At 36.7% G+C, this 18,558-nt stretch overlaps 1 protein-coding gene across 1 annotated transcript in view; it reads right to left on the bottom strand.

Annotated features, from left to right (window-relative positions):
* The window catches only part of LOC136856752 (putative fatty acyl-CoA reductase CG5065), a 244,179-nt gene that overhangs the window by 24,966 nt on the left and 200,655 nt on the right, over positions 1 to 18,558 (bottom strand). The window contains exons 3-6 of the mRNA XM_067134843.2: positions 17,500 to 17,751; positions 15,757 to 15,902; positions 7,991 to 8,100; positions 574 to 766 (exon numbers count right to left, since the gene is read on the bottom strand). Of these exons, the coding sequence (XP_066990944.2) occupies positions 574 to 766; positions 7,991 to 8,100; positions 15,757 to 15,902; positions 17,500 to 17,751 (701 nt within the window). The remainder of the gene's footprint in view (positions 1 to 573; positions 767 to 7,990; positions 8,101 to 15,756; positions 15,903 to 17,499; positions 17,752 to 18,558) is intronic.

The following is an 18,558-nucleotide window of genomic DNA, read 5'->3' on the forward strand; positions in this document are numbered from 1 at the left end:
TTTTCATGACATTCTTTTAACTTTAATTATGTAGCTTTTAATATGTTCACTGAAGGTGGCTCTAAAATGAGCCGAAACATGTCTGATTGAATTATTCCATCTAAGATGGATATACATTGTATTGAATAGAACATAATAAATCTTTTTCCTTTTAAAGCAAGCTTTTAGTTACAGCAAGAAAGCACACAGTGAGAAGATGATGCTACTGACCTAGTATACATGGACAAAGACTGATTGTCATGGTTACAATGGTGTGGAGAAATGAATGAGTTCCAGATATACTCCCAGCCCCAAAATCACATCCATGTTAAAATATTTCAGCCTGGTCCAAGTAATATCGAACACAGTGAAATTTTCTGCAGAATGCAGTGTATTTAGTAACCTTTCAAGGTCAAAATACTTCCCATTTGAGTATAGAGTATAGTATAGTATAGAGTATAGAGCTCAACATGGATAATTTAATTACTGATATTATGACGAAGGTTAATTCAGAACTATCATACTTTGGAATGAATTTTAAGTGGATGGCACTCATGAAATGCTCAGTTCATATGGTATATAATAGTTACTTACTTGTTTCCAATAAAATTCCAGATTGCAAGCAGAACCCCACTACAAGCCGCATCCACAGGTATGAAGTCAGCATAGCCTTCCGACTTACAGTACATGGTACGGATAACTCCTTTTCCAGCTCCTATTAACAGGCCAGTGGGGCCATTGATGTTGTCTGTCCATCCTGGTAGTGGTTCCTCCCAAACAGGAATCACTGGAGCATTAAGACAATATAATATAATTATATGCTAGAGTTACAATTCTTGGAGCATGTAGGGCTATTAGTTATATTACATAATATTTTAATGTTATTGTCTCGATTCATTATTAATTTTTTCCTGAAGTCTGAATAATTTATCAATAATAATACCAAAATCACATCCATGCTGTTTAACCCTGGAGAGGGTGCATAAAAGTAACCCCATGAGAAGGCGCGCACGGTGTTTTAGACCGGGTCAGGAAAAATTAGCTCAAATTAAGCAAAATCTATTTTTAATGTTACAATACTAGTAAATAATTTTGAAACAACTTGTGAATAATGCTCAAAGATATTTTAACAATGCAAAAATGGGATATTAAACAATTGACATTTATTCTGCGTCATCTGAGGGGATGGAAGCTAGGGGCCCGCTACGTTAAGAACTATAAACATTTATCTCTGAACCCAGTCGAAAAGACCGTGATGTGCCCTCTCCTGGATTCTACAGCCATTTCAGTCCCAATACAGAAATTCATTAAAATGCTTTCCGTACTGCACCAAACACATGTCACGCCGAGTATTCTCTGCAGATATGTCGCTGAAATACACAGCAACTAATCTTGGTTTTTATGTTCGTCAAGCAATCCTAACATTTGACGAATGTTCCTTTTCTAAAAGTCCTTTGATTTCTCTTTCCTATTTCTATTCATGATGTGTTGGACTTCAGTATATACAAAAACCACTATTTTACATGAAACTGAAACAAAACGGACACATTCTTACTATAATAACTAAAAAGGAAAATAAAACTTAACTCATAAACACGCATATGTCATGGGGCGCACCAGGAGTTTTAGACCAGACCTGTCAAACAATGCACTCAGGCTGAAACTGAGGAGCGTGAGGGGTGAATCGTTCACACACAATGATAGTGGACGAGTGCAATATAAGGATGGAAGCTAGGGGCCCGCTACGTTAAGAACTATAAACATTTATCTCTGAACCCAGTCGAAAAGACCGTGATGTGCCCTCTCCTGGATGCTACAGCCATTTCAGTCCCAATACAGAAATTCATTAAAATGCTTTTATTAACAAAAATGAGTCACTATATTTATCAATTACTGTTAAATGTTTAGTGAACATTTATCATTTTAATCTGTTAATTGCTACATCACCCAAACAATTAGATAAATGAACTAATTTCACATAACATCTTGAATTCCTCCCAATTTAATTATTCTAAAATCATTATGTATGTTCCTTTTATAATGCACTTCAGAATATGTAAAGAAAGTTAAAATGAAAGTCACCGGGTTTCTATTCTCCCTTACTCCCAAAACCTGGAGAAAAATGAAATAATCTCTAATAGCACAAACTGATTCAATACTATCACAACTTTTTTCTAAAGTTTGGAAATAAACAGTACCCTATGTTTAAAATCTATGTGGAGTAATAGAATTTTGAAGAGATTTTTATTATTATTATTTACAAAGCAGTAAATAGTTGGAAATTAGAAAGTTTCTACACTGATGTTCCCTACATCCAAATATTTCTTTCATAGAAATTCTAAATTTTTTTAAAAACTATTAATATGAGGCAAGTATTTCAATGGTTTTCTGGCTAATTCTTTGAATATAAACATATTACTTGATAGTAATTCAAGTTATTAAAAAAATGGAAATACCAGTTTTGAAAAGTAGAAGAATATGGATATTAATTTCATAAGAAATGATCATTAGCAGAGCCAGGATAATGGTGACCTAAAAGTGTTTTAAAAAATGATCAATAAAATAATGGCAAATATCCAGTAATGATATAAATACTTTAAAAAGTGACATAAATTTTAAATGAAATTTTACAATCTATTTACTAATCAACTTGGTACAGTCTATATTTATGTTATAGACATTATAATAAGCTTTTGAACTTTTGTCATGTCAAAAAAACAAGGTGAAATACTTTACATTTTGGAGAGAACCTTGCACTGCATCATCAGAAGAAAATCTTGACTTTTTACGAGGAGGACTTCTCCAATTTGAGGTGGAATATGGATATTTTCCAAGAAGTGGTGAACAAAGTTTCTTTAGTCCCCAGATTGACAAAGTGTTGTGAAGATTCTCAAGCATCCGTATTCATTGTCACTTAAAGCATGGTGTAAGTATAGTGGTGAGGCGATGCGCAGGTACTGTTCCCTCTCTCTCTCATGCTGATGACATCATGCTGGGACCTCAACTCTTGCCTTGTGGCACAGCGCGAATCTTTTGAGACGACTTTTGTCTTAGTTTAACTTGAAGGAATTAATAAAACCATATTTATTATAATATTCTAAATGTATTGTATACACTGATAATGTTGAAGTAATTCAGAATGCACCGTCCTTCTAAATAATATTAACAGTCCGTTTATGAGATATATTATTTTTTTACATTGCTAAATTTTGATATTTTATGATCCAATTTTCTCTGGGATTTGCTTATGCTTATTTTTCTGTTTAAGTCACTCAAACTTATGTATGTTTGGGTTCGAGATAAAGAGTGAATAACCTCATATGGAATATTAATATGAGGCAATTTTTCCATTGGGTTCCTGGTTAATTCTTTGAATTATTGTTGTTTGAGTCATCAGTCCATGGACTTGTTTGATGCAGCTCTCCATGCCACCCTATCCTGTGCTAAACTTTTCATTTCTACGTAACTGCTGCATCCTACATCTGCTCTAATCTGCTTGTCATATTCATACCTTGGTCTACCCCTACCGTTCTTACCACCTACACTTCCTTCAAAAATCAACTGAACGATTCCTGGGTGTCTTAAGGTGTGTCCTATCATTCTATCTCTTCTTCTCATCAAATTAAGCCAAATTGACCTCCTCCCGCCAATTCGATTCAGTATCTCTTCATTTGTGATTCGATCTATCCATCTCACCTTCAGCATTCTTCTGTAACACCACATTTCAAAAGCTTCTATTCTCTTTCTTTCCGAGCTAGTTATTGTCCATGTTTCACTTCCATACAATACCACGCTCTAGATAAAAGTTTTCAGAAACATCTTTCTAATTCCTATATCAATGTTTGAAGTGAGCAAATTTCTTTTCTTAAGAAAGCTCTTCCTTGCTTGTGCTAGTCTGTATTTAATGTCCTCCTTACTTCTGCCATCATTAGTTATTTTACTACCCAAGTAACAATATTCATCTACTTCCTTTAATATTTCCTTTCCTAATCTAATATCTTCTGCATCACCTGCCTTCGTTCGACTGCACTCCATTACTTTTGTTTCGGACTTATTTATTCTCATCTTGTACTCCTTACCCAAGACATCATAAATACCATTCAGCAGGTTCTCAAGATCTTCTGCAGTCTCAGATAAAATAACAATATCATCAGCAAATCTCAAGGCCTTGATTTCCTCTCCTTGGATTGTGATTCCCTTTCCAAATTCCTCTTTCATTTCCTTTACTGCCTGTTCTATGTAAATATTGAAAAGGAGGGGGGACAAATTGCAGCCTTGCCCCACTCTTTTCTGGATTACTGCTTCTTTTTCAAAGCCCTCGAATTTTATGATTGCAGATTGATTTTTATACAGATTGTAGATAATTATTCATTCTCGGTATCTGATCCCAATCACCTTCAGAATCTTAAATAGCTTGGTCCAATCAACATTATCGAATGCCTTTTCTAGATCTACCAACGCCATGTACATGGGCTTGTCCTTTGTAATTCGATTCTCTAAGATCAGACGTAAAGTCAGGATTGCTTCCTTGAAGTTTCTTCTGAAGCTGAATTGATCTTCTCCCAACTCAGCTTCAACTTGTCTTTCCATTCTTCTGTAAATAATATGTGTTAAAATTTTGCAGGCATGAGATAGTAAACTCATGGTGTGGTAGTTTTCACACTTGTCAGCACCGGCTTTCTTGGGAATAGGTATAACAACATTCTGCTGAAAATCAGATGTTACTTCTCCTGTCTCATACATCTTACACACTAAATGGAATAACCTTGTCATGCTGGTTTCTCCTAAGGCAGTCAGTAATTCAGAGAGAATGTCATCAATTCCAGGTGCTTTGTTCCTATTTAGGTCTCTCACAGCTCTGTCAAACTCTGACCTCAAAATTGGGGCTCCCATTTCATCAGTATCAACAGCCTCTTCTTGTTCCAGAGCCATATCATCTAGGTCATTATCATGATACAACTATTGGATATGTTCCTGCCACCTTTCTGCTTTGTCTTGTTTCCATAGAAGTGGCTTTCCATCTGAGCTCTTAATATTCATGTACCTAGATTTCCTTTCTCCAAAGGTTTCCTGATTTTACTGTATGCAGCATCTACCTTTCCTACGACCATACAACCTTTGACATCCTTAGACTTCTCCTTCAGCCATTCTTCCTTAGCTACCTTGCACTTTCTACCCACTTCATTCTTTAATCTCCTGTATTCTTTTCTGCCCTCTTCATTTCTAGCATTCTTGTATTTTCATCTTTCATCAATTAGGTCTAGAATCTCCAGAGTTATCCATTGATTCTTAGTCGATCTCTTCTTCCTTCCTAACATTTTTCAGCAGCCCTACTGACTTCATTTCCTCTATTGTGTTTCCTTCAGCCTTTTCATTTAGTCCTTGTGCAGCATGTTCTTTGAAACAATCCCTCACACTCTTTTCTTTCAACTTGTCTCGATCCCATCTCCTTGCATTCCTTCCTTTCTTCAATTTCTTCAACTTCCGATGGCATTTCATGACCAACAAGTTGTGGTCAGAGTCCACGTCTGCTCCTGGGAAAGTTTTGCAGTCCAACACCTGGTTTCTGAATCTCTGCCTAATCATAATGAAGTCTATTTGATAACTTCCAGTGTCTCCAGGTCTCGTCCAGGTATACAGCCGCCGTTTGTGGTGTTTGAACCAAGTATTGGCAAGGACTAAATTATGTTCAGTGCAGAATTCAACCAGCTGACTTCCTCTTTCATTCCTTTGTCCCAATCTGAATTCTGCTACTGTATTACCTTCTCTTCCTTGGCCTACCACTGCATTCCAGTCTCCAATCACAATTAGATTCTCATCACCTTTTACATATTGTATTAAATCTTCTATCTCTTCATATAGTCTTTTGATTTCCTCATCATCCGCTGAACTAGCAGGCATATAGACCTGCACTATTGTGGTGGGCATTGGTTTGGTGTCTATCTTGACAACAATAATTCTTTCACTATGCTGGTCGTAGTAACTTACCCACTGCCCTGTTTTCTTATTCATTATCAAACCAACTCCTGCATTTCCTCTGTTTGATTTTGTGTTGATAATTCGGTAGTCGCCTAACCAAAAATTCTGTTCTTCCTGCCAATGTATTATACTTCACTTATACCGATTACATCTAACTTTAGTCTATCCATCTCCCTTTTCAGATTCTTTAACCCACCACAACAATTCAAACTTCTAACATTCCTCGCTCTGACTCACAGAATGTCAGTATCCATCTTGTGTGGTCTCCACCCGGAGATCCGAATGGGGGACTAGTTTACCTCCGGAATATTTTACCCGGGAGGAAGCCATCATCAGCACATCATTCATACAGAGAGAGAGCTGCATGTCCTCGGGAGTTAGTTACGGCTGTAGTTTCCCGTTACTTTCAGCCGTGTAGCATTATCAACACAGCTAAGCCATGTTGAGTATTAGTACAAAGCCATATGAGTTAATCATCTAGACTGCCGCCCTTGCAACTTCTGAAAGGCTGCTACCCCCATTTCGATGAACCATTTGTTAGTCTGGTCTCTCAACAGATACCCATTTGATATGGTTGCACCTGCGGCTCGGCTATCTGTTTCATTGGGACACGCAGGCCTCCCCACCGCGACAATGTCACATGGTTCAGAGGGGAGGATTCTTTGAATGTAAACATATTACTTGATAGCGAATTGCCATGAAAATGATGAAATTCAGCATCCACTGTTGTTGCAGCTTCCGTAAGTTCATTAGAGGAATAGAGAAGTTTTCCTCTTGAAATACACTGGAGCCCATCTGGACCATCATTAATGAGTTCAAGTTCTTCAGATAATGTTCCCAAGTGTTTGTACAGTATATGTCCCTGAATCTATGTCCGACATACCCTGTAATGTATTTTAAACCTTTGTTGTTCATTCCAACTTGAAAATCTGCAAGATCAAATTCATCTGGATTTACATTCCACTAACTACTTTACGGTTTTCAGAGGCGCCAAGGTGCCGGAATTTAGTCCCGCAGGAGTTCTTTTATGTGTCAGTAAATCTACCAATGCGAGGCTGACATATTTGAGGTCTTTCAAATACCACCGATCTGAGCCAGGATCAAACCTGCCAAGTTGGGGTCAAAAGGCCAGCGCTTCAGCTCGGCTTGAATTGGTTTAATCGGACTTAATCAATATCCTCCTCTGTATTTCTATTGACAGTAAAAATTGAAGCCAAGTACTTGCTTGAAATATACTGTCTCAATTTATATGTAATCTCCAGAGGAGTTGGGTGATCTTTGGTGAAGAAAATGTTCTCTGAAGTATCTGATTTAGATGAGGTTATGATATAATCGACTTCAAATATTTTAAAAGGGCAACTAGAGACATGTTTCCCTCTATTTTTCTCCATAATCAAGAGTGTAGAATGCAGAAAAAAATTTCACATGTGTCTCATTAGACTTATCAGCCTGTATTCACTACATTGTATAGAATATGAATGAGTGATAAATAGGTCTACATAATTATAATTTTCATAGTCTTTATTTACAATTTCTGGTTCATCAGAGGAAAATAATGTGTTACACTGAATATTGTTCCATTTTCCCAGTCAAGAAAAAAGTGGAATAGTTTTCATTTTGATAAACAATTATCTAATTGTGTAAGAGAATATTTCATATTTGTATACCATTCTGTATTCTAAACAGTAATTCTGGGATCATAGCAAGAGAATGATCCACAACATTTTTGCTCTAAACACCAATGAACCTTCTTACTGGTGCAGTTTAGGAACAACATGTAAATCTCTCCTATTTTTACCACTCCCAATTTTATTTCCAACACTTCCACGTAATATCTGGTTCAAAATATCACACAGGCCATGTTGTATTGTTATTCATTTTGCCTACTGACTTTCATGAATGCCTTTCCTATCATTGTTATCCACATGTTAATTGAAATATTTGCCAGGTTGGCAATATCCTCCTATTGGTGGATATTTAGAAGATGTCCATCCAAACTGAGGAGCTTATTTTCACCTTGAAAGCTACTCACCAACAGATGGACGTAGTATCATTACAGGTAGTTTATCCATTTGTTCTGCAACTAGTCCTTCAGCCAGTGCCTTGCTGAGGGAATAAGTGTTGGGGAGGTTGCCAAGAAGTCTGCAATCACATCACAATCATAAGATATATATTACTCTATTGTTTTAAAGTACAATACAGAAGTTATTCAAATAAAATAGGTAAACTTGTCCCTCAGGCATCTCTTTATGTTCTTACCTGTCTGCTTTTCCTGCAAATAATGAAACAAACTTTTAAAAATTCCTTCTGTGGAAGACCTAACAATTTTTTAGATGTGATGTGTATAATTTCTGTGTTGGCATCATAAACATCAGAGATGAAGACATCTGAAGTGAGTGATAATCAAATACCATCTTCTACATACTTTGAGAAGAACAAATTTTAAAATTTCAAGATTACTGAGATATGTGTGTGTGTGTGTGTGTGTGTGTGTGTGTGTGTGTGTGTGTGTGTGTGTGTGTGCGTGCGTGCGTGCGTGCGTGCGTGCGTGCGTGCGTGTGTGTGTGTGTTTTTTAGAGAGGGTGTACGGGGGGATGTTGGCTACTAGAGAATTGTTTGCATTACACTCAAAATCAAAAATCAAAATCTCTTTATTTGCAAATGAGGTGTCTACCTCGGTGGCAAATGGTACACTAAAATACATTATTGTCAAGCACTAAATATTAAATTAACAAGAGAATAAAATTTTCCTATAATACAATATTATATAATTTATGCTAACAATTTTTTCTATTAAACACACAGCTCATCCTTAATAAATTTACATTGTTTACAAAATTCTACTTATAATATCTCCTGTACTACTTACAAATATAGTCAACTGATATACAGTATGTGGAATTACTTCAAATGATACTGTACAACTGGTATAAGATTAAAATTTACATTGCGTTTATTTACTTTTTCTTTTCTTTACCCATTCTGGAACCTAAGTAGCATAACGACCTGCTGCATCTTAACCAGAGCCCCTTTTACCACCACTTTTCAGAGTTCCTGAAGGGCCTTCACAGCTACCGTAGCGGTCCCAGGGCCCTCAAAGTCCCCACTGTACTTCACCCCTACAGGCAGTCCCCTACTTTGGCTGTCCAAACTCCTTAGACGAGGGGATGGAATTAATTTATTCACACACATTTTTTATTTACATTAACCTGCACTGGTCGAATGCCCTCTAATATTTCATTTATTTTCTCTGTTGCTGTTTATTCTCTTTTTGAATATCTGTACAGATTTTGGAAAAGGATCAAACACTACCCCTGGTAAACTGTTCCACTCCTTCACACCCTTCCCAATAAATGAAAATTTACCCCAATCGCTTCGGCTAAAATTCCTTCTAATTTTATATTTGTGGTCAGTCCTGCCGATATAATTATTTTCCAACTGAAGCCTCTCACGGATATCTCCCCATGGTGCTTCTCCTGTATAGGCTCTATATAATCCTACAAGTCTAGTTTCCTCCCTTCTTTTACTTAAAGTTTCCCACCCTAGTTCCTTTAACATTTCTGATACACTACTCTTTCTCCTGAAATCCCCTGTTACAAATCTTGCTGCTTTCCTCTGCACACTATCTATTTCTTTTATTAGGTATTCTTGGTGAGGATCCCAAACACTGTTTGCATATTCCAATAATGGACAAACCATACTTAAGAAACTTTTCTCTTTGTTGCATCCTTTAAGTAGCCTCATTATGACATGTAACGATCTGTATGCTTTCCCAACAATGTCATCCACATGACCCTTCCAGCACAAATTACTTTCAAATCTTACACCTAAGTATTTGCACTTGCCATCTTTTGGGATAACTACCCCATCCAAAGTACAGTATATTCAAATTCAGTTTTAAAACTCCTGTTTGTAAATGTTGTAACAGTTGATTTGCCTCCATTAACCTTCATGTTATTCTCTTCAACCCATTGTTGGATACTCTCAAGGTCCCTTTGTAATTCTGAACAATCCTCAATGGTATTTATTTCCCTATAAACAATTATGTCATCTGCATACAATCTTATTTTTGATGTTATATTGTTCCCTAAATCATTTACATATATTAAGAAAAGTAACGGACCGATTATACTACCCTGTGCAATTCGCTTCCAAACTTTCTCTTCCTGCGATACGTTAATTCCTACTTTGACTTTCTGAACCCTTGAATTTAGAAATGTTTTTACCTAACGTGTAACCCTTACGTCCAATCCTATTCCCTCCAATTTCTTTAATAATATTCCATGTTCCACTCTATCAAAGGCTTTGGAAAGATCTATGGCTATGCAATCTAACTAGCCTCCTGAATCCAATTGATCTGATATGTCCTGCTGAAATCCCACCAGTTGTACCTCACAAGAAAATTTCTTTCTAAATCCATACTGGCTCCTCATGAACCAATTTTTATCATCACATACCCCTCTGATGTACTTTGATATTAAACTCTCCAGTATTTTACAAACTATACTGGTCAGGCTGATGGGTCTGTAGTTCTCTGGTTTCCTTTTGTCACCTTTTCCTTTATAAATTGGTATTATTATAGATTCCTTCCATTCCTTTGGTATTACACTATTATTTATGACATAGTCAAAGAGAAATTTTAAATAAGGCACTATGTACCACCCCAATGTCTTTAATACCTCCCCAGTAATTTGATCACTTCCCAACACAAATAGGTTCATGTTTTCTGTCCTACCTGAAGTTCATCAGCAAAAAATTAAATAATAGCTACTTGGGATGGTATGAATAGGAATCACTGTATTGCAACTTTGTACATTATTCCCAGTTTAAATATATATTGATCACAAATTCCTAGGATCTGGCCATTTATATTTTCCAAATGAGAGAGATTTTAGTAGTAGCCTACCACTCAAACCTCAAAGCATAATATAAAATTGTTCATGATAGAATATTATCTGAACTTAGTTAAGGAATAAAGATGGAATAAGCCCTTTTGAGACAGAACAATGGGAAATCCTTGATAATTCACCTTCTCAAAAGGGCAAGCAATCTGTAAATATATTAACTTTGTTACCTTCACCACGGGAATTAAGTCCTGCTTACATAGCTCCCCAGAAAGTAAACAAATAGTTGGTCTACAGGGAGGATAGAAATGTATATGATCATACAGGATGGAAGGCTTACATGAAAATATTTTCATTTTTTCAGATATACTGAAGGTACCGATACTGTGATAGTATGTTGTAAAATACAATACTTTTACACAAGGTAATACATTAAGTAAGAACACACACTTGCTTCCGTATGCTGTGAATCACTCCAGTCACAAGGGCAAGCGACCTGTTGTGACAAACACAACACACCTGGATGAACGTCAGAATAGTAGAATGAATCACAACAAGCACACGAACTGGTTACATAACTTGTGTTTACAAACATACGCTGTGTGACATAGACACAGACATCAGTACCATGTTTGACGGTCACTCACGTGCAGTGAATATGTAGCTTATGTGTTTACAAACACTTGCTATGTGTACAACATAAAGCAAAATGGTAAATATTGACTTTTATCCTTCTGGTCAATAACATGACATGGACAGCTGTAGTATACTTTAGCAAATACCCTTCCTATACACCCCTTCTATTTTCAGTACAACTTCCCCTTACACTCTGCATATAAAACATATCATAGGTAATGAATGCTGGAAATTCTCTCCATTAGTCTGCAGATATGTGATGAAATAATCTCATAAGAGAAGAAGCAGGGGCAGGTTTTGGGTGGAGGCATTGGAGGCCAACCCTCCTTTACTTGTATTTCAGAAGCATTCATATTTTCCTGTGAACCAACTGAGGACTTAATTTATTTCCTATCAGAAGTTCATGGCCAAATTTCATACCCTCCCACGTAGCTAATAATACAATAATATTTTCATATGTACAATGTATGACATATGACAATAAATTGTATGAGAATGCTTATTTGATGGAATTTGACATAGTATGTAGGCTGGTACGCAGGCTGGTTGACGGTGCAAAGCTACTAAAAGGGAGAGCAATTGATGGTGTAGACGGCTGACCAATTCATTTTTACAATTCGTTTTACGTCATACCAACACAGATAGGTCTTATGGAGACAATAGGGTAGGGAAGGCCTAGGAATGGGAAGGAAGTGGCCGTGGCCTTAAGTAAGGTGCAGCCCCAGCATTCGCCTGCTGTGAAAATCGGAAACCACGGAAAACCATCTTCAGGTCTGCCGACAGTGGGATTCGAACCCACTATCTCCCGGATGCCCCTAACCGCACAGCCAACTCGCCTGGTGCCTGGCCACTTGAAATGATGCATGTGTTGTCTGTGTTGCCATGGTAACCAGTGAACCTCCTATGCTAGCAGTCAATTTCAGCAGGGGCCACTCTCATTTTTGCCTCACAGGCCACATGATGGACGTGTGCTGAGAGCTGCTTGTATGGCTCTTTTGAAGTGGAAGTTTGTGTGGTAAATACTGGCTTTAGTTTTAGCTGTTAGTATACACTTAAACTCTAATTTGGTACAAATAATATGTAAATGCATTTAATTTTATTATCCTGTCTTCCTCATCATGTGAACCCATGCGCTGTCACTGGGAAGAAGAAATTACTCTGAATGTAATACAACTATCAGTGCAGCTTGGGGTGGAACATTCTCTTTGACTGTTAATCACTGGGCAGCAACTGTCAGTTTCCTTATTAATTTCAGGGGTGCTAAGTCCCAGTATCCAACAGTATACAACAATAATTGCCAGGGGCGATTTCTCCGAGCATGCTACGCTTGCTGCGCAAGCGCAATATTTTTCTAAAGCAGGCGAGTTAAAAAAATTACAATATGTACCGTATCTGTAATAGATCTGCATTATACAAATTGCATGTTGCATATATCTTGGCGAGTCCAGCGAGGCTTGCTCGTGTCTTAAGAGCTTTAGCGGAGCTGTCGACACAGCGAGAAATGTATGCGCGCGCAGGTTTCTTCTCTCCAAGGCCGGTTGCAAGCAGTCACGTTTGTAATGTGTAGTTGGAAGCTACAGATCTAGTGTGTTGTGTCAGTGAGTAGTGTACTGAAAGTTCCTGATCATCTATTCTGAATGATTTGACGTGCTGCAATGGGTTCCGAACCGTGCATTTTTGACAGCTTATTATCAAATCCATTTTCTCGGAGGACTACCCAAGAGAAAACAGACATTATTAAGAATGGCAGGCCCTGTCCGGCGCTGCCAGATTTAAAGAGACAGCACAGGGGAAAAAATAGAGAATATGTAGGTACGTTCGTTCTCTGTATCTCAATATAATAATACACACTGGTTGACAGGGTCCAAGAAACTGAATAGACTGTTTTGCTGGTCATGTTTACTATTTTCTGCTGATAACGGTGTATGGTGTAAAAGTGGCTTTGACAATTTGAACACCTTGACACTGTTCATTACAAGACATGAGAAATCTGCAAACCATATGAAGTGTTTCTTGCAGTTAAATAGCTTTGGGCGTACAAGGATCGACCACCAGCTGGATGAACAGAAACGCATCAGTGACCAACTTCATAATGAAAAGATAAAGAAAAATCGCGACATACTTAAACGACTGATCGATGCAGTGTGTTTTTTAGCAAAACAGGAACTACCATTTCGCGGACATGACGAGTCTGCAACTTCCGTAAACAGAGGGAATTACATCGAACTTCTACAAATTATAAGTGAATATGATCCTCTTCTGGCAGCTCATCTGAAAGACTCCACCATTTTTAGAGGGACGTCGTCTGCAGTGCAAAATAATTTAATAGCAGAAATAAGTTCAGTAATTGTGAGAAGAATAAAGGAGGAGCTTAAACAAGCAACTTTTGTGGCAAGAATGTTGGACGAAACGTCCGTTCGCCCGATATTATTAATAAATCACAACTCTCTACTTTACTCTGTTTTGTAGATGAAAGTGGTGAAATTCAAGAGAGGTTTCTTGGTTTTGCTGACGTTAGTAAAGATCGCACTGCTGGAGCCATCTTAAATCATGTTCATACTATTTTAAAAGAGTTCAGTTGTGAGGAAAAGATTGTGGCTCAAACATATGACGGTGCTGCTGTCTTAGCCGGTCATGTGAATGGGCTTAATAAACTACATCAAGACCAGTATCCATATGCGACATTTGTGCATTGTTATAGCCACCTATTGAATTTAACACTACAGCAGTCTGCTTCAAAAATCAAAGAATGTACAATTTTCTTCCAAACAATGTTACGACTTGCTGCTTTTTTTTCAAAGTCTACGAAGAGAACAGCTGCTCTTCGAGATTTTGTTCAGAATAAGTTGCCACCGGAAGCACCAACGAGATGGAATTTTGCTTCACGTCTTATTAATACTGTGAAGGAATATTATGATACGCTGGTAAAATTCTTTCAATATGTAGAGGATACTTCAGACGACCGGGATGAAGACACTACATTGAAAGCACAAGGATTTTTGTTCTTCTTACTTAAGTTCAACACTAGATTTCTGCTGGCAGTGTTCTCCAAGATTTTTTCATTCTCCGATACTGTGTTCAATATTTTACAAACAAAAAGTCTGAATATTCAGTACTGTGGCAAGAAGGTTGAGGAGCTCCTTTTAAATATCCAGTCTATGAGAGATGAAGATTTTGATAGTTTGTGAGGACATGTTGATACTGAAATTGATGTTTATGGAGGACAGCCGTGCTCTAAAAATCAAAGAATTAGTGATGAACCAGAAAAATCTAAATACAAACGTCTATTCAATGAAATTATTGACAATGTACTTGTCCAAATAGGAGAGCGTTTTAAATGCATAAAGAAATTTGTGTTCCTCTCGCTGTTGGATTGTGATTTGTTTGAGAAGCACAGAAATAGGTTTCCAGACAGTGATGTTACTGCCCTAGAAAAGACCTATGGGTCATTTTCCGATATTGTTCGCTTGAAAACCGAATTAAGTCTGATGTATTCATCTTCTGATTTTAAAGAGAAAAGTGTTTCAGACTTAATGCAGTTTATGCATACTAATAAATTGTACATGGCTATGCCAGAAATTTTCAAGCTCATCAAACTTGTAGCAACAATTCCTGCTACTACGTCCTCTGCGGAACGTTCTTTTTCAACATGGAGACGCATTAATATATATTGCAGATCGACTGAAGGTTAGGAGAGGCCATCATCATTAGCTATCTTGTCGATTGAAAAAGGATTGCTTGCAAAAATTAGATTACAGTCCTCTTTCTATGATGAAGTTATTGATGGTTTTGTAAAGAGAAGCCGCAGAGTCGAGTTTGTTTTCAAGTAGGAAGATCTAATAAATAGTTGCAATTTTTCTGTGTACGTAGTTTGACGTTTACTTGTTTAAATTATATAATCACTGGCTTGTCATGATTTGTTAATAATTATAAAATGTGTCTGTTATTCTTTTGGCCATTCTTGAAGGTGTGACGTAACCAGTTTGAATGTAACCGATGATTAAAATGTTCATGTGATTTAGCGATTATTGGTTTATAAATGTTATTCATTCAGAACTATGCAAGTCCCACCCCACCAACTTTCACGAATGGAAGAGCAAGCCTGACTTTCATGACCAGCATTCGCCCCTGATAATTGCTATGCTCAACAGATGGGGAAACAAAATCATGAAACAGACAGAGCTAAAAATACTTTTCTTTTCAAGTAAAAAAATTGTCATTCATATTAAAATATGTTAGGGTATTACATTTTTGATGAATAAAAGAATGTCCTATAAGACTAAAATGACCCCATTATTATTGTAAATATGAGACATACGTTTTGGTCATGGCTTCCAGGACCTCCTCAGATGTTGTTTCCACTAGTTTAATGATGGTGTGTGGATCAGCTGGAGGTGGATACACTTTCTCATAGAGCACCTTCTCTGACAGGTGACAGTAGGCAGTAGAAATATAGAAGAAACCCTGTAAAGATAATTATTTATTAAAGATTAGTGACAGCTGTCATACTTTTACTTATAGGCCTATCACATTTCAAAAAATTGTGACATCACTGGGCTTATTTCACTTAGAAGACTGAAATTAAGCTTCATCTCTTGGTGGCATGTATATATTCATATAAAAACGTATGTTAAAACAACATGAATTTGCAAACATCAGTGTGTCTTTTCATAACAAAAGAAATTTCAAGTTGCTTAAAAGATCATCTGTTTTCTTCAGTGAGAAACCCAAAGATACAAGGAAATATTCTTCAGATGCCTTTTATTTCCAGCAGAAAATTATTACAGAAATATCGTCACCAGAAAATCAACAAGTCCGTTCAGTGTAAATGTTAGGGTAGCGAAAAATAATCTAAATGGTTTATGTACTATCTTATAATAGAATTCTATACAAGCAGCATTATTTACTAAAACTGCATGTTTTGTAATTTACTTTAAAATGCAGAATCTGAATGATATTGCAGTGTTTTTAATCATTCTCCAAGCAGAAAACTGTTTTAACACTATTTTCATGTTTGTTACCTTAGAGGCTCTCTTCTCATTTTCTCATAACAAAATCAAATATTTCATCACAGATCAGAGTCCGCTAAGAGGATTCATAACACAATATAAAATTTTCATTATGTACATTTAGTAGTTACAAGTAATTGTCATTAATTTGAACACTTTAATGTCGGTGGGATAGTGTCTCAGTTTAAATATAACACCAATTATGTGAATTAGAGATTAAGTCATACTGAAACTAATTATACTATTACATTTGAATAGACATCAGTACCTTTCTACTGTAACCTATTTAATATATATACCGGTACTCTTAAACTATACTCATTTACTCATTATATATATTTTAATAAAGAACTTCAGACAAACGTGTCTTTATGCTTCAGTTTCTTAACAATAAATATACTATTTACAGAAGAGCTCAAAATTAGATTCACTCCCACAGTAGGCCTATCATACGAGACAACTTGATAAAAGCTGATTTCAGTTATCTTATCTGTACGACACAAACACCAATGAGGGTAGAGAGACTTGCACTTAACAATTTTAGAGAATTTCAATTTAATTCTCGTAATCATAGCCAAACTTATTTCACTCCATACAAATTTTTGAAATCTAATTAATTTAAAGTTAATTACAAGTAGAACAAGAAGTCCCTCTAGCTGTAACTAACTGCCATTAAGATTTAAATTAATCAATTACTACGAGATAATCTAAATAACAAGAGAAAAATAATGATACATTTTCATACAAAAAAAGGATTAAAACATATCTTTTAACTCTCTAGTGTGATAAAGAAGTGGGCTAGTAAGGCCATTCTCATTTAATGAAGAAACGATGAGGTTAGTTATGAAGAGAACTAAGCACGAGCTTAATTAATTCCGATATGCAGCAGCAATAATAATAATACATTGTGACTGATCAGTGTAACAATCGAACTGAGAGAGTTTGGAAATTGCCATTCATAGTGAAGAGCTTTAGTTTGATGAAAGTGGAGGGAAGGTAAGATAGAGAATACAACGGCTATTAGAAACGCATTACCCATATTCTGAACTTACCTCCAACTTTTTCATCTGTGCCGCTAGTTCCAGCATAAGGTGAGTCCCACGGGTGTTCAGCAGGATGATCTTCTTGAGCGGCTCATCGAAGCGGATGGTGGCCGCAGCATGGACGACAATATCCACCCGCTCGCAGAGCAGTTTGCGATCTGCTTCGCTGAGACCCAGGTCGGGGGCAGACACATCGCCCGCAATCCCGACCACCTTCTTGAGGATGGCGAGACCCCGTTGTGCCTTCAGCTTGTCGTACAGCTGTAATCAAAGAGAACACACTTCAAGAACTTTGTTAGCGGTCATGAAAGTCGTTTACCATCTTTGGCTCTCAAAAATGTAAAACAGTCGAAGTTGGAAGAGAAGAAGAATATTTTTCTGCCTGTTTAGATCGCGCTGACAGAAGTAGATTTTCGGCGACGCTGGTCAGGGAAAGAGCTAGGAGACGGGATGTAGCGGTAGAGAAGGGGATAGTCTAAAGATAAACATTGATTCCTCGATCATTTTTCTGAGAACATATGGTTGTCGAAACATATAGGTAACGATCCAGAACTACATCTGAAGTTAATTTGCTTCTTCTCAAAATTCTAATTTTATGTATTGAATTTCATTCTTCTCCTGTAATATTTCCTTTAACTTTACAAAACTTTTATGCTATAAATGTTCGTCTTGTATTAGAAAGTGTATGGATATTTTTATCGCAAGATTTTTACATGATTTTTACTAAGGAAAATAATATCCTACTTTTTGGTTCAAAACATGTTCATTCTTCTAAATACAATATATCTCTGAATATAAACTGTATACATAAAAAGCAATGCTCAATGCTTTTGAACATGAATTATCTACTAAATTTGAGATGTTCAAAATAACTCATTTTAATGAACTGTGCGTTCGAAGCGCTCGCAAGGTGGCTGGCTATGTCCCACCAGTCACTTTTTGTTTATTTTCATGTGTTACTCTCTACTTTAGCCCCCAAAATGATGGTTAGTTGGATTGGTGGACTGTTAAATAACCTCAAATGCACATTTTGGATTTTAAAAAACGTTAATCCTTGAATCAAAGGAC

The sequence above is a fragment of the Anabrus simplex genome, chromosome 1, assembly GCF_040414725.1.
Source record: "Anabrus simplex isolate iqAnaSimp1 chromosome 1, ASM4041472v1, whole genome shotgun sequence".
Taxonomy (NCBI): Eukaryota; Metazoa; Arthropoda; class Insecta; order Orthoptera; family Tettigoniidae; genus Anabrus; species Anabrus simplex.